Source organism: Strix aluco, chromosome Z (genome assembly GCF_031877795.1).
Source record: "Strix aluco isolate bStrAlu1 chromosome Z, bStrAlu1.hap1, whole genome shotgun sequence".
Classification (NCBI taxonomy): domain Eukaryota; kingdom Metazoa; phylum Chordata; class Aves; order Strigiformes; family Strigidae; genus Strix; species Strix aluco.
Window position 1 is genome coordinate 39196055 of NC_133971.1, and position 17858 is coordinate 39213912.

Sequence of the window (17858 nt, forward strand, 5' to 3'; positions counted from 1 at the left end):
GGAGGAGTCAGCTTTCATATGCTCCATTTTAAACATACTGTGGTTCCCCTCTCCTCCAGCATAGCACCAGTGATATTACTCTAACTTGCAGCTGAGAGAACAAAGGAGAATCAAATCAAAGCAAATGTACATGGCAAAGGGGACCCAAGACTGGAGTATGACAGCCTGTTGTCTTGGGTTTCCCTTGTCTTTCGCATCTATGTTCAGAAAATGTTTAAGCAGAAGAACAGCTTTTCTTACAGGACTATTTATTTACTTTGTATAAGTGTTTCAAATATCATGCTGAAAGAGAAAATACTTAATGTAAACATGATATGGCACTTGTGTGAAGTTGCTACCTCATTTTTTGCAAATCATGCTGGAAGAATGCCAGTAAAAGTTAGAAATGGTCATGGATTTCTAATGGTGTTTATATTTAAAGACATTTTAAAAACTTGTAGTATTAGTCATTTGCACTCTACTAATACTTGTTTTCCTTCATGTAAATCTCCAGTTTTTGTGATGCAACATGAGTCCTGCTGAATGGGCCTGAAAGTGGCAGAATTTCCAGTTCTGATATGTTTTAAAGTTTCAGAATGATCTAAATAGCCCTCTTAAATACTTATCTTGTGCCCCCAACTCCTTCTTGTGTGATTGTGTTAATAACAAATGTTTCTCAGGTTTGAATGAGAGTCTGCCACAAGTACTCCAGACCTGTCTGGAGAAGAGGGCTGTGTTCTTGTTGTCATGGATCAGAACTGCTTACCGCATCCGGCCTGAATTGCAGCAATACAATTGCAGAAGGATGAAAAAGCTTTTCCTTTAAAAGGGCAAACTTTTTTTTTTTTTTTAAAGAACCTAAGAAATGTGATCTGTCACACTGTCAAAAAGTGGATTACACCGATTTCAGTTCTTTATCGTTAACCTCTGGAAATATTTATATTGTATGCATGGAAATAATATACAATTCCAAGTGCTTCATATATTAAATCTAAATTCAAGTCAAGAATTTGAGTCTACCCTTCTGCAAAGAGGTTTGAATAAAAAGTTAGGGAACTGAAATCTAAATAGGTTATATGCTACTAATAGTTGTCATCTGGAAAGAGGAGGACCCATGTTGAAATCTCTTCTTCTGCTACAGAAGACAGTGGTTTGAACCTGAGCTTCTTTCCTCATAGAGAAGTACAATAAGCCAACAAAGTATAGGGTATTTTGAGAAAGGTATTTCAGTTTTGAAACAATGCTGACACTGTTCAAAGAATTTGAGAAGGAATGAAAACAGCCATCTGGAAGTTTTGGATTATCGCCTGAGAGTTATACCTGTGTTACAGTTTCTGCTCCAATGAATATTTTATTATTATATCAGGTGAATATGTAAGAGAAGAGACAGACAGACAATACCTAATCACATTTTGGCTCTCAAAGTTAGGCAATGGTGGGCTCAAACTCCTTTGGTCATTGCAGAAGTTGAACTTGGGTATCTCACTTCCAGCTGGTGATCTAGCACCAGCTCCAGTGTTGTGAATCTAGCCCCCAGCATTATTTTCTTTTCCATCTGAAGATATTTGACAAATTTGATTCAGTGTTTGTTGTGACCAAAATTACGGGTTTTTCTGAACATAAACTATGACACAAAAATTCACAGAGATCCTGTCCAGAACCTATCTCAAACTGGCTTTTGGAAATTATTTGTGTACACTGTGCGTATGAGTTTTCAAATAGTTTCTTCCCTGCAAAGTCAGATGAAGTTTTATTTACTCATCTGCATCATCTATATTGACTGTTTGGGATTTTTTGTAGAGGTTCCTGAGGTAGCTTCTTTTATTTAACAAAGTAAGTAAATCTATACTGTGTTTTTTTCCATAAGGTAGATAATCTATACACTAAAATTAGTACAAGCATTTCCAGAAAATCCAGGGTCCTTTAAATGAACAAGGACATATGCAACTACTGTAGATATGAAATATTGCAGCATCTTTTAAAAATAGGATTTTAATAATAAAGTATATTTAATGATATAATTTAAATTAATAGACAAATTTAAGTGTTTTTTTTTCTCTAATGTTGCAGCTGTAGCTTATAATTATGTTTTCAATCAATTCAATGTAACATGTATTTGGTTTTCAGTGAGAACTTGGATTAATTACCATGTGTCTAATGTTAATTATTCCAAGTGAAAAAGATTCTGCATATCAAATTCACAACTAGTATAATTTGGTGTAACTACCCTGACTTCATTGTGATGCTTCTTTTTATTTCATCTGAGGATCTGGCCCAACTTTCTTAAAAAAATTAATCTATGTCTGAAATGCTTAACAGGGTATCTAAGTAAATGTTTTCTATATTTTCATAATTTATAACACAGATGAAAGATTTATAACAGATTTTTTCCTACTCTTTTTCAGGTTTGTTAAAGAACTACTGGAAAAGAAAGTAAGTAGAGTTCTCCTTTGTATTCACTTCTGTATCCAGGAGATGCTGTGTGAATATACAAAATAGTTAATCCCACTGTCAAACTGCTGGCTTAGTGACATATCAATGAACATACATATTTCTGTGTAGTAGGCAGATATCAGTCTGAAAAATGTTCTGCTAGCTGTGTTGTTGAGAAATGGACTTGTAGCAGTGTAAATTCAGTTTCATGTGATCAGAGCACAGCAGAAAAATGTTCTGTGTGTGTTCTCTATTGACTTTAAAATCCTGGACTTCGTAGAAAGGATAATCTTCTGTTAAAGAAAGGTGGATGTCAGTCCATCACTCTGTGATATGTAAATATACTAGTAAAAGAAGTTCTCACCAGCAGAAATCGGTGTTTTTACAGCACAGTTACTAATTCATTACCAAATTAGTATTTTGGGTCAGCACATGCCTTCCAGTATGTTTCTAAAGGAATTCAGGTTTACACTCCTGAAGTAAAGATAGAGGTTTACACTCCATTATTACAAGCAGGGATACTTTTCTTATTAGCCTTTTGTTTTCAATGACTTAGTTTGTTGACATTTGTTTCTCAAAATAATCAAGAACAGATGCCTAGAGTGTAGTGCCTAAATCATATGTGTTAGTAGAGTAAGTCAGCTGCAGGAGTCCTGAGCTTGTATTTCTATCGCAAGTATCGTATACTGTGTTCTGGTGGTGCCACATGCACGACACTTGCCTGTGACTGAAGGCAGAGTTGTAATGCCATTGTCTGTTTTTTATGAAAATTTTAATCCAGAAGTGCAAGGTGTAAACATATGTAGCACTAGTCTTGGTGTCTTCTCCACTGTTTCCTACTGTGTAGGATGTCTATCTGGTGCCACCACTAATATTCCTATCTAGGGAGTATAGCGAGGGTTTGTTGCTATCATGAGTGGAGAAGATCGAACAAGAAGGCGGCTTTGGTTTTATAGAACTCTGCAGTTTTTCATTGTTATGTCTTTGATATTCACAGAAGTGGGATTCAAAAAGCCATCTCAAAAAGTCATTTATCTGACTTATTTCTTGTAATGCATCCTGGATTGTCAGCAAATATGAAAGAGCATGCAGTGCTTCTCCTGAAGTCTGGTAAAATCTCAGTGACTTGATCGAAGAGCTCTAATGAAAATAACTTCTTTACTAAGTTTCATTACAACTGTTTTCAGGAAAAACTTTGATTCTCTATTTCTGTAGTGAAATTTCTAATGAAAATAAGGAAATGACTGTAAGGCTTAATTTGAGTTGGCAAGGATGCAGTAAGCAATAAACAAGGGAGACAAAATGTAATTGCTTGTCTTAATTATGGTTGCTGATATACAGATGTAGAATCCCAAGCATGTCTTTTTAATATTTTCAGTATCCAAGGGTACAGCCTGTAATAACCCCCCGCTTTGGCCCTTCCTGCTCAGAGGATTTGCTATGTGCCCTTGGCGATTTAGCACAGGCTTGTGATCTCCATGTGCAGGTAAGCTCTGAGAGCTCTGTACACAATTTAAATAGTTTGGATAGATAGCATAGAGACCAGGGAGTTTTCATAATTGCATCAAAACAGTTAAACCATATCCTTACCTTGGAGCTTTTTAAATTCCTCTGACATGATTAATGGTACTCTGCAAGAACACTGTGACCTGCACAGGAAATGAGAAGGCTCATAGCTAGAAGGATGCACAACTCAGTAAACCCCAGCGCATGGTCACTAGGAGATGGGCACCCAGTATTGTAGGTTAGAGGAGCCCTTGGGTTAGTAAAGGTTGCTTTCCCTAGTCCAAGGTTGTTACATCTGTCTCTCTACCTTCTGCTGTTTCTGTGCAGAGCAGATTTCAGTACATAAAAGAATTACTCATCTTTGTATCTTATTTAACATTGTTAACATAGCTGTAGGATTTCCAGTGTGATGAAGTTTCTGTGTTTAAAAAAGACACATTTTAGAGCTTACGGGTCTGTTGAAACTTTGAGATGTTTCTTTTTCGGTTACACAGTTCTAAGCATATACTTTTGTAAAGCTATCCTGCATTAGGATTTTTTGTCATTGTGAAAGTGTATGTAATTTTGAAAGTATATGCTCCAATGGGAGTACAAGAGGATTAGATTTTTATCTGAGACCAGGAATTAATCAGCCCATCTGAAGATACATGGAACAGCTACCTGTATGTTGCCCTGATGCCAGGGTCCACTATGGTAGGCTGGTTCTCTCTTTTACCTCACAGTCATATGTATTATTTCATTTATTATTTTAATTTTTGCCAAATAAAAAGGGGGCTGTTATGTCACCAAGCTTCTGGGAAGGACTATCCAGGTGTATCATCTCATATCACTTTTAAAGGAACAAATGGAGCTACTTTTTGGGGTCCCAGACGTTTCAGATGAAAAGAGAAACCCAAGGTCTAGATCTTAACTATAGGCTTTACAAATACTAGTTTCTGTCATTATATGTTTAACACGAGTGGATTGCTCAGAAGGTTGTAATGTCAGGTTTAATCTATTTAAAGCACTTATTGCTATATATTTTCTTATTGCAGAGTCACATAAGTGAGAATGAAGAAGAACTCAAACTTGTGGAGGACATGTTTCCTGCCTACCAGAATTACACTGAATTGTATGATAAAAACAAGCTGCTTACCAGCAAGGTAGCTGCATAAAAACTTCCACAGCAGAGCTTAGACTTACCCATGTAGAGAATATGATGGTTAACTGTAGTTACCTGAAAAGTTTGTATTGTCTTGTCAAAGTCAGTGACATCTGGTGGAAAGTAAATTGGTTTTATGTTCTCTGTTGCACAGGTGTTGGTCAAGGTATTGGAACTTTAGTCAAGCCCACACTTTTCCTAACCATTTTAGAAGGGATGTACAATAAAGGTATTTGAATGCTTCCTGATCCATTTTCCAAGGGCTCCAAAGAGAATTGGGGCAGTGGGATCAGGAGGCTAGGTAAAGCTTGTACTGTAGGAGCTGGTAATTCTTAGGCAGTACCCAGTTATCCCTACAATGTTCTTGCACACTGGTTTTGCCTGAAGATTTGTTCTATGGTGTTATGGTAGGACTGACTTCATTTTTTGGCAGTTTCCTACAGAAAACCAGCTTGTTCTGTGTGTGAACCTCCCATGCAGACAGGTACACTTTACTGTCCCAACTATCCAAAACCACTCATCTCATTAGCTGATTTTACCAAGTATTGAGAGGCACAGTGGCCTGAAGAGTTGAAATTCATTAAAGCTTTATGCCGTCAAGATAAATGCAAGCAGATCTGATATCAGTCCACATTAAGTACAGGTTGGAGTGCCTAACTAGATAGTGGAAAGCCCATGCAAGAGTGAATATGAACAGCCTAGCTACAGTCAGAGTGCTTAAACATCAGTCAAAATGATTTAAAATTTTAGGAGAGAATTTTCAGAGGCACAAAGTGGAGCTGGGAACTCCCTGAGAATTCACTATTGAACTCCCATTGCTGTCCTTTTTAACTGAGAAATCAATATGGACTACTATAGTATGTACACAGTATTAACTTTTGTTCTCTCATAGTCCTATGCGTGCTGATTTGTTGCGTCAGTGTACTAAAGAGAATATTAGTGCTGAAAAAATAGGTCTTAATTCTGTCGTACTTTTATATGCACAGCAGTGAAAATGGTCACTGAAAATCAGGGTTACTGGTGCTTTCTGGTGCCAGGCTCCTGGTTGGCTGGGGAAGCGTTTTATTAAACACAAGCATAACAGAACCACAGACATTCCCCCCTCTCCAACCACCAAAACTAAAACACCAAATTAATTTTTTTTTAATGTTTTAAAAATAGGCTTTTCAGAGCTGTGGCTGAAATATTTCCTTCTTTCTAAAAAGAAGAACGGATCAGCAGAGATATGGTTCAGCAGCTACCATATGTATGTCCTTAACTTAAGATGTGGTTATTCTCATTGCATTTTCAGTTATGTTTGAGCTTGATGAGTAGAGATGGCAAGGGTACAGTGCTATTAGGAGATGCTCAGTGGAAACAGTCCCTGTGCCGTTCTCATTTTTATCAACAGATTACAAGGCCTAACAGAGCTCTTGAGTGGGCATTTAGCATATGAGGTAATTCCAGTTAGATTTGTCTGGGAATAATTGGTTTATGTCCTATTAAATGATACTATCCTATATTTCTATGTTTTCTGTATACTGCTTGTGAACTTATTTTTAAAGTCAGTTATATAGGCCAAGAAAGAAAAGTCATTAACCATTTGCATAACAGTTTATTTTAATTGAAGAATATTCCAGATATATTTATATCTACCTGGTGCAAACCTTTAGAGAGACAGTGGGAAACATGCTAAGAGTACATGTATCTTCCATCGTATCTGATATACTCCTAGCCCCAGTACTTAATCTTTGTGTTAGCTATGAAATATAAATCATAAGGTTACAACAGTGCTACGGCTACTGGGGAGTTCTTGCTTTATTCCTGGAAGCTCTTAGGTCACAGCAGTCACTGCAAGAGTCAGCACCCTATCTTCTTACATTAATACATGAAAAAAAGCTGAGGGAGTGATATGTCAGGCATACTGAAGTTAATGAGGGTTTCTCCTCTGTTGATTTCAAGAGCTTCCTTCAAGAAGTGCATTAATTTCCCTTGATGGTAACAAGTGTCCTTTTGGCTATTAAAAGCAGCGCAGCAAAAATCAGAGGCACTGAAGTAAATGCAATATTGAGTAAATGGGTGATTTTGTTTTTCTTTAGACAGTGATGGCTCATGCCTGTTACCTTTCTGAAGAAGAGCTGAAACTTTTTAATCTTCGTGGAGCTGCAATTTCACATTGCCCCAATTCCAATTTTTCGTAAGTTAAAAAAAAATAATAAATGGTGTACAATTAATTAAAACTGTTGTTCGCACTGAGTCCAGCCTACCGTTACAAGGCTATGTATATGATACCCCATTCCTCCAGAAGTTACATACTGGATTGAGCATGACCATTCATCTCTACTTCTACATGGTATGCTCTGGACTGACTATCTTTCAGAATAGTCATACGTGTGTGTATATATATATATATATATATATTTCTTTTTAAAAAATTTATTTATTTTGACTGTTTTATTAATGACAGATTCAGGCCATCTCCCTTCCCCCTAAGGTATGTATATGCTTTGGGGAAATGGGAGTGAGTTATATAGTGTTCCTTCTATTAAGCAGAATAGTGTTCTTTCTATTGAGCAGAAATGAGATACTGTGTGGTATCCAGCCAGGTTCCTGTACTAAATGTTAACAGTCATTTTGCCTTTAACATAATCTTGTTTGTGATGACTTACTGGAGCTCATGAAATGATCTATCTGCTGTAATATACATCATATTTGAATTTTTTTACGGTTATACTGAGAGCTTGTTTTCAGTAGATAACTATAAAACTGTGGGAGTTTTTAACAGAGAAAAACTACCTTTATTTTTAGTGATTAAATCCCATCTTTGAGATGTGTGAATGCAAATGCTCCATCCAAGTTTAATAAACCCAATCTATTGCACACATTCTGAGAGCTTTTGTCATGAAACATCTCTGTAGCCCTACTTTTCCTGAACTTTCTCTGCATGTATCACACCAAACATATTTCTTTTTCCAATACAGGTTGCGCAGCGGTGTCTTAAATGTGCAAAAGGTCCTGAAACACAATGTGAAACTTGGTCTTGGGACAGGTTAGTAGTTTGCTAGAAAAATGAATTCTTTTGGAAACCATTGGGAGATGCAAAAACATGCCTACTTACTCGTATTTAAAAGTCAGCATGTCTCCAACTTATGGACTGTCTTTTTGTTCCCCACTACTTCTAGAGTAACTAAGTCTAGAGTACAGAAATCTAGAGCTGGTCCAACAGCGTTTGAAAAGAAAACTAGAAATGAATGAAGAAAGTTTTGTTCCTGTTGTGAGAGTAAACAGGGCTTGAACAACAGCTTTTCAGGTTTCTGTTACTCTGTGTTGTGTTCTATTTACCTGACTTTGTATGTGAGAGCACCTTTACTAGGAATTACACATTCAGTGCTTAGCAGTAAAACTTTTAGTGCTTACCATATCTGCCACTTCATAACATTTATTTAAAGATCATAGAAATTTAATGCAGAAAGTTATTCCCAAAGTTTGTTTCTAAGAGTCTGATCCCTTCTAGATGTTGCTGGTGGATATTCAGCTTCTATGCTTGATGCCATCAGGAAAGCAATTATGGCATCTAATAGCCTTCAGATCAATAAAGTGAATGAAACGGGGCTAACTGTTGAAGAAGCTTTTCAACTAGCCACTCTAGGAGGAAGCCAAGGTAAGAGGAAACTTCTTTAGGATGTACACAGAGAACTATAGCTCTTTTTGGTATTATGTCTCCCTGTCTTTAAAAGGTGGCTGGATTCACAGATTTTCTGGTGCCAGAGTGAAGTCTAAAATGATATCTGTTGGGGAGAGATATCCTTCAGTCTCTCAACACCCATAACTAGGCTTATTATAGAAGGGTGTTCACGTTGATGGTGAGACTTTAATAATAGAATCTTAATGATTTTTCAGGGTTGTACATTTTCTTTGCAAAGAGCCTCAGACTGCTTAATCATTAGTGTTTGTACGTTTATCACACCATTTGGAAAGACTTTGTTTTCTCAGAAATCAACACTTAGAGGAAAAGCTGTGCAATTACTGTAAAATCAAGCATCCTGTTTGTCATCAGTTTCTAATTTTGTTTCTGCTTTTTGAGCTCTCAGTGAGGCAGTTTGTCACTGTCTTTCCAGCAAATTAAAACATGCAGATCACTCCTCAGTCAAAGAAAATCACAACATTTAAACAGGATATGCACTGTGGTTGTTTAAGACACAGTTGCATCTGCAGAATATAGTCATATAGTATATCAGTTACTCTGGTTCACCGGCATGTTTTGTCATGAGCAGTATGCACATACTGATTTATACAATTAGCAGAGTTTTAGCGGAACTTGTATGATTTAGCAGAGAGCAAATCCACATGTAAGTAAAAATTTATTACTATTTCAGTTAGCAGAAATGAGCTCACTACCTGCTAAAGAACTGGTTCCAAGAAGAGATCTTTTTCCAACAATATATACTGTTCTCATCAAAGATGAGAATAAATTAGCTGAGATACATAAAGGAAAACTCATAAAAATCACAAACTCATACATGGTTTCCCTTCACAGCTACTTGTTTTATCTGGGTTCTTAGGTTTACCTAGTAATGCATTTATTTTATGTGTTGATTTTGAGCTGGTTTATCCTTACTGAATCACTTTCAAGGACAGAATATAAATTACTCGTACAACCTTCCAGTAGCCTGGACAAGTACAGTTTGCAGAAATTTAAATGACTGAGTCTTTGTTGCAATAATTTGCTTTGCTGAGACTGCTAAACAATTGTTGCCCTCTTGTGTTTAATCTAAAAATTGCATTCTGCTTAGAAGCCTGAAGGAATATGAGATCATTTTAGTTGAAACTGGTAGATAGTCAAAACATTTCACCATTTGTAGGAGTTCAGACATCTTTAAGGTATTGTGAAGTTCCTGCCACATACAAACTCAACTGAAGGCTGAAGTTCCTTTGTTGGACAGGAGCAATCTGAAAACAAGTGAACAAATTATTTGTAGATGTTATCCCCTTTGGTAACTTAGTTTAGTATTGGACAAGTTGATTTAATACACAGATACTTTGTACAATTTAAAACTACCCTAAATCATAGCAAGGAGACACAAAGGCCTCCCTTTAGGTATTACAAGTACCTGCAAGCACCCAGTCGCTGAACATGAAACTAGATTTCACAGATCTAATGAAACTAGATCTCTGTGGACCTGAGAACCAGAGGTTGTAATGAAGCTTTGAAATAACAAAGCTGAATAACAGACCACAAGACAAGCCTTACAGGTGGATATAAGACCTTCAGATCTGGATATAGCTTTTTTTCCATACCATATTGTTCCTTCTTCCTGCTAATTACCCTTAGTTATCCTCTCTGCACATCTATTTTATTATCATATTATTATATGTTACTATTGTAATAGATCTATACAACTTGTCAAGTTGCTTAAACTGTAAACAATTAAGTCTAATACTGCCCTAGCAAGGTGAGTATTATTATATACTTTACTGCTTCTCTGACTTCATTTCATTGCCCCTTTTGGAGCTTTAACGTTTTTGCAATGTAAACAATCGTTATTCCACTTTAAGCAGTTAGTGGTCTATATATCAAGTCTGCAATGACACAAAATCAATGGAGGACATTCAAAGAACAAAAATCAAAAGAGGGGTTCAAATTGTTTTTCAGATTTCTTTTACCCTTAACAGATGCCTTTAGAAAATCACCAAAATATACATGTTTTTACTGAGAAGTTACTTAAGAACTCAGATGCTAACACACTCACTGTTGAACTTGCTTTCATGTTTTTCCTTGTAATAATCTAAATTCTTGTAGTTTTTCTTATGAACATCTCAAGTAAGTTGCCAGGTGCTTCTGCATGGTGGAAAGAAGCTTACGTTGAAGATCTCTTTGTGAGTTTATTTTCTTCCTCAGCTCTAGGACTAGATGATGTGATTGGAAACTTTGAGGTCGGCAAAGAATTTGATGCACTGCTAATCAACACGAAGGCTTCAGACAGCCCTTTTGACTTGTTCTCCACCGATAGTTTTGAGGTAATCCGAACAGGATTAATGATCCAAAAAATCACTGGAAATTGTGTGGGGAAGGTCCATGATACAGCCAGAATAAGTCTCTTGAGACTTACTCCAGTAACAAGAATCAGGTGTACTATACCACTGCTGTCTCTGTTTCAGCCCAAGAGGTTCACTGGTTGATTTTGTTTAGAATCTTGCTGTCTTCAGTGACAGCCCCATATGCCCATGAGCAAAAATGCATGTAACATTTTTTAACGCACATTTTATTAGCACAAGCTGACAATTAGAGTTAGCTATTTGCAGTGACAAATGGCAGCCAAGAAAAAGAAATTTTGTTTTAGTTAACACTTTGTTCAAACTCAAAAATGGCAACCTGTGCCCAGATAAAGGCTAGGTTGCCTTGACTGCACTGTTATTGTAAATTTCAGCAAGAACTTGAGACAGCTAATTTGGGTTGAAAGCACAGTTTTTATGCAAACATATAAACAGTATTGACATTATGCAATGGCACACCTTCTCACAAAAAAACTTATGATTAAAAAAGGTAATGAACAACAGTTACTTGAATTTACTGATGTGGCCAGACTATCTATTGCTGTCTCTATTCTGAATGTCACCATTTACTTAGAAATACAGCCATAAATCTTGAGGTAATTGTTCCTTAATATGTTTCAGACATGATAATCTGGATTAGATTAAATTCTTTAAATTTTTTATCTTCTTCCTAATTCAAATAATTCTGAAAAAAAAATATTTTTCAGTTTAAGTCTAAACCTTTTTAGCTAAGTTAGCAGTTCTTAGGACTTTCAAAATGGTTACAATTTTGTCTTATTTTTCAATAAGTAAATGAATTTGAGAACAATAAAAAGAGGAAGGGGAACTATTGTGTTTTAGGCATATATTTGTTTATACTGTCAAATTTGTGCAGTATTTTCTTCCTGAGACATATAGCCTCCTTAGTGAAAGTTATTTATGAGAAAATGTGCAAGTTAAGTTTTGATTTTACTTTTAGTAGGAATATTTGGGAAAACTTTTTATCAGTTCTTTCAAACTTCAAATAATTATGATCTGGGATAGCAAATACTGCTTTCTGAATTTGGTTTTCTCCCATTTTTTTATAGGACGCTGTCGAGAAGTTCCTGTATCTAGGTATGTTCTGATTCTCAGCCCACATAAAATTCTCTTGTTTCATACATCAAAAATTGCCTAAATTAATGTGAAGGGTAATAATAAATTTATTTATACTAAATTAAATATGCATTTGTTTAGAATAAATATATTTATTTACATTGTATATAAACATTAATATGCCACTTTGTTAATGCTAGTATTTATTTACATTAATTAAATATAAATTTACTTATATTTATTAGTTTTTTTAAAAAAATACTGTGTAAGAATTAAATGGTTTAACTTTTGTTTTTTGGGACATAGTTAAATAGTCAGTGTAACGTGATCAGATGCACTGAATTTGTCAGATTTATTACCACACCTATCTTTATCTACAGTGTGAGATAATCATATTTCACAGTAAAATAGAACTGACATGCTAATCACCAGTTCAGAACCAGTTCAGCTCCAAAGAACTTCTGCAGACCAGTTGTCACTGTGGTTTTTTTACTCCCAAAGAAAAAAGATGGTCTTTAAAACAAGCAAAACCTGACCCAAACAATCCCACCTCCCTAAGACAATAGATATTCTTTATAGCGCATTGTCTGGACCAAGAGCTGCGCTGCCCATTATGTTGTTATGTAGAGGTAACTGGTGTTAGCTCTGGCCATGTCTGTGTCATTCTCTAATGAAGCTTTTGCCTTTTTGAGAAGCTGGCTGAGGCAAACCAGCTTTACTACTGCCTGGTACCTGACTTAGTTCAGATACTGTGCAACAATGTGTTTTCTGTACAGATATATAATATTTTCATGGTTTGAATCTGTTAAATATATAGAAACTCCATGAAACCATAGCTGAATGCTGTGTTTATTTGTCTAAAAAAAGCGTGGATTGTTTAAACATCCATTGATCTTTGTGGTAGCCCTGACTAGCCCTCTAGCTGAGTAAACTTTGTCAGTCCTAGGGAAATGGTCACTGCAAATGATGTATTTCAAAACTGATTTTGTGGATTGCATAATTTTCATTAATTAAATTGGTGCATAGATTTATATGCAAATGTCTGTTTTGACCATGTTATTCCAGGTGATGATCGGAATATTTCTGAAGTTTATGTGGCTGGAAGGCAAGTGGTTCCTTTTTCAAGTTCAGTATAAACCATTTCCCTTTTGCAAAATACTCGGTTGATCATTCTGCAGCTGATTTGGAAAAGATTGGTTAAACACAGTGCCTAATTATCAGAAATGACACCTCATTTTTGTTTAATGTTTTAAAACTTGCGAACATTTAGACCTTTCAAGAGTTGCTGTACCAATATTGTCACAGTTCTAGAGGAAATGGATATTTAAATTTCTGTGTAAAAATAACATGTGCATTGATAAGGGATTTGGTAAATATCTTAATTAAAGAGGACACCTGCTGTTCCTTTTAATAATAGTGTGGGAAGCATTATGAAGAGCAATGAGACTCTCATTGTCTATAATGCATCCGAATTAAAAAAACCCCACTGCTAGTAAATTGATTTTGCAGATAATGAATATCCCAGCAGAATGCAATTTCCATAGTATTATCACCAAGTATGGAAAAATCAGTGACATTTTGGGGCACTTAGAACATTTTTCAGTTTTCTTTAGGCACTTATGTTTTTTTTAAAGTAATAATGTCATTTAAATTTTTTTTTAAGATAAATTAGATAAGAAGTATATATTTATAAGTAAATAAGGGTCCCTATTATCAAAGAGTTCAGATCTGTCAGACATAGTCAGACAGAAGAGAACTGGTGAAAGAACCAAATAAGAAATGAGATATTAGTCACAGGGAGATGGGCTGGAAGAGTGGAAGGGCTCCATTGTTCTGTGATGCTGTCAGCTGAAACTACATTTCCACAGATTTCTTTCCCAAGTCTAGAAGTGGTCAGCCTGATCTTCCACCCACTCCATTGAATTAACCTTCAGCTGAGCGACAGCTGAATGGAACTTGTGTTAATTTAGAAGCAGTCCCTAAGATATCTGAGCAGTCTACTCGATGGCAAATGAATGAGGAGATCTTTCTGGACTAGGGGGAGTGCTTCATTTAGTTGAGCCTCCTTCCCAAGCTCATTTGCTCCTGACTGTTCAGGCAGGATGATACGTTGTCCCTTCTCCTTTCTGTAAGGGAAGTGAGAGGGTTTAAAAAAAAAAAATCCAAGAGAAATGGGCTATTTCTGGCCATTACCACCTTTGACTTGAGGTAGAAATTGTTACTGGAAAAAGCAGGTCAGCTTTAACATGCTCTTTTATGTATTTCAATGTGGCAACCATAATTCCAGCCCTGTATAATTCCAGGTAAAAAATATGCCCTTTTTGTTTTGGAAATCTGTGTGACTTCCTTTCTTGAAAAGTGTATTTTCCTACTTCTTATCAGATACTTCTCTTTTTTTTTTTTTTTTTTTTTTGGTGAGATTAGTTTGTGGAGAGGGTTGCTTCTTGTTTCTTTATTATGTTTTTGCAACACAAAGGATGTAAACTTCAATTTCAATGTCAATAGAGATAATGAAGTACTATAAACATGTGTGGAATATGGTTTTGAGGCCTGCTTCAAACTCCTTTGATTTCACTAAGCTTTGTTTCACACTTTTATCTCACTGCCTGGCAATATAAAGGCACAGGACTTCCCTCTGTTCACAAAACAAGGGATGTCACTGCACCGAAGTCTCTCTTCATGTCTACTTCTGAGAGAGTGCTTGTCCCAACATTGCTGATAACTTTCTGATTTTAAAAGCATTTTCAGAGCTTATGTCCTGTTATGCTTACACCTACATGAGACAGTCTATTGTCAAGTAGAAGTTTAAAAGCTAGCTTGGGCACTTAAAGCAGTATAGCCTTTTCAGTGTGGGTTTTTTTTTTTTCCAAAGCTGAATAGCCCCACTGAGCAGCAGGGGATAGTGGCTTGCAGACGCCACCCAATGCTCTGGTATCTTCACAGGGCACTGCACTGTGCTGTGTGCTTGGGGAGGTATAGCCTTCGTATCCATTATGTTCAATGATTCCTAAGGCTTTAGGAGTCAAGATTAAAGGTTAAGATTTCCACATTCCATCACGGTGTTTTCCTAACCATTTTGTTTTGCATGTGTCCCAGTCACCTACACAGTAGCACACTTGTTTGGCAAATACAGTCTGCAGCTCTTTAACTTGATTTCTTGATTCAGGGAACACTTTTCCTCATGGGTTTTGACATGAATTTAATTGACCAAATTTCACGTTCCAAAACCAAAGATCTGTGAGACATATGTTTTAATTCTCCCAGTTACTGTTTGGAACTATTTTTAGGGAGTTACATGGTTTTCAGCTTTGGCTTTTCTGCAAGAATGTTTTCTGGGGCAGAGAAGGGTTACACAGCCTTGTGTACAATGTATGTTTGTGCCCTACTTCTTTGTTTCCAGAGCTACTAATTAAATCAGTGCTTTTATTTTAGTGGTAGTCTTAACTGTCACTGACTTCATTGTTTTCCCACTATTTTGTAGTGTTGTTAAGAATGAGATTCAACATTTCTTCCTAAAAGATTTGCAGGGGACAAGGGGTTGCTTATTTGCAAACTGGGAATACAGAAGATCTTTAACAAGTTTGACACTATACTGCTGGCCCAGTCACAAAGGGACTCCCTAGGATAACTGCTGCCAATGAGCTTTGTATCTGAATGTTGGCTGTGTCATGAGCAGTTTGATTTTTGTTAAATTCAGGCACAAGGTAGGAACACAGCCTTTTGATTATAGCTTTACTAGTGTCTAGTTGCCAGATACTCCCCAGACTTAGAAACAGAAGATCAACTTTTTAAGGATCTCAGCTGGAGAACAAGTTCTGCCTGCAGGTAGTGCCATGGGCTGCCTGTACCACCATGCAATGCCTAAGACTGGGAGGAGTGAGGACCAAAATGGATAGCATTACACTAAATGCTGAGATACTTAGGGGTAAAGGAAAGAAGCCTGAATTTGATGTGAGAGGAAGCCAGTGGAGGAATTAATATAACAAATAAACTGGGAGGCACTTTCAACAGCAGCATCTTAAATAGAATTGAATGGAGGAAGACTGTAATGCCAGAAAAAAAAGTTGAAGTGGGATCCTCTGAGGTAGTCCCAAAATCTTGTTCAGTTACAGGTGGCTTATACACATAAATTTTAAGGTTGTAGGAGATACAGAGGATGTAGAAGCCAAACTTCTCTGAAACAATTTTGGGAAAGTCAGTGATGATCCCACTGTGAAGTTTCAGTCCTTGAGACTCTCTGGCTATGTGTAGATTGCCAAGATACTTGGTGCAGTAGGGGAGGATCAGTAGATGAAAGCAGTTACTGCTGAGACTCATACATCTACACTATGTGCAGTTTAAGACTACATATAGTCTCTTCCCTTGGGTAACTGTCCCTGCTGCATATGCAGTTTGAAGCAGGCCAAATAATTGGTTCAGACTTTTAATGTCTCTTTTAGAGGCTGGAGTATATTCAGCATGTAGCTGAACCTCCAGTGTAGTTTCCTCTAAAATAAGTGTAATCCTTGTGTACCAGAACCACCCTGCAAACTGAACCAAGGCACAGTAAGGGAGGATGATTGGGAATTCAGTTCAGAACAGCACTACTGTTCCAAACCAAAATGCTAATGGAGGCTGGGACTTTGATTATTCCCACTCCATTCTCAGAACTTAGTAGCTGAAGACAAATTAAAGCAACCTCCTTCCCCCTTCCCACCCTCAAAAAAAAGAAAAAAAGAAAAAAAAAAAAAAAAAAGGTAACAAGCAACCAAACACTAAGGGGAGATGAGTAGGTGAAAGAAAGGGATAATTTTCAGTCAGTATAAATTGACTGCGCAGTGCTACTGACTTAAGATAAAACCTCTGGAAAAATGTACATGCAACTGTTTCCAGATGTCACTCCCCATTACTTCTCTTGCCAGATTGTGGATGGGATCTTTGTTTCTTAATGTGTCTTTGTGTTCAATGTTAGCACACCATTCAGGCAAAGAAAAAAAAGGATAGTTTGTGGAAAGCTTGCTTGTTGGGACAATATGCTTAATGTGTTCTATGTTCAGAGGAGCACTTATTTGTTATAAATGGAGTGTATTTGAATTACTGTTATATGTTGATCTCATTGTGTCACCTTAGGTTTTGATTATTAATGAGTGCTAGTAAGTATCGCCTATGCATTATGCAGCATTATTTGAATTATTCATGTGTGGCAAGTGGAGTTCTACACTTTAAAATGTTGCCTTGGCCTAATGTTTATATTTATTCTGTGTTTCTTGTGCAATCAGAAAGCTTTGTATGGGGAAAAAATGTGTATTTGTCCACTGTACTGAACATTTTCAGTATAGCAAGTGAACTTCCCATTAGAAGAAGAAATGTTAAAATTACCCTGTTGAAAAGTCTGTGCCTGATTATACACTCATGAATGAAAAGATTATAATGGTTTTATGAAGGCTGATATGAATAGTAATGTTTTAATTTAAAAATATTTACAGAGAAGTAGATTTTTTCAATTTTAATAGTGATTATGCAATGCATATTAGCAAAAGGTAATAATTCTTGGTAAACATGTACTGTTCTACTGAGCAAAGGAGAATGTAACTATTCTTGATCATGCATTTAAAAAGAATATGCAAGTCGTGAAAAATAAAAAGCCCAAGTTCTTTCAGAGAATATCCCAGCATTAAAAGGAAAATATATTAACAACATTGCTCAGACAAGC

At 36.3% G+C, this 17858-nt stretch overlaps 1 protein-coding gene across 1 annotated transcript in view; it reads left to right on the top strand.

Annotated features, from left to right (window-relative positions):
• GDA (guanine deaminase) overlaps positions 1–17809 on the top strand; it is a 31797-nt gene extending 13988 nt beyond the window's left edge. Inside the window, 9 exon segments of the mRNA XM_074813123.1 lie at positions 2385–2412; positions 3791–3898; positions 4953–5060; positions 7138–7235; positions 8020–8087; positions 8553–8699; positions 10938–11056; positions 12160–12187; positions 13232–17809. Of these exon segments, the coding sequence (XP_074669224.1) occupies positions 2385–2412; positions 3791–3898; positions 4953–5060; positions 7138–7235; positions 8020–8087; positions 8553–8699; positions 10938–11056; positions 12160–12187; positions 13232–13302 (775 nt within the window). The 3' untranslated portion in view covers positions 13303–17809.
• Positions 17810–17858: the final 49 nt, after the last annotated feature.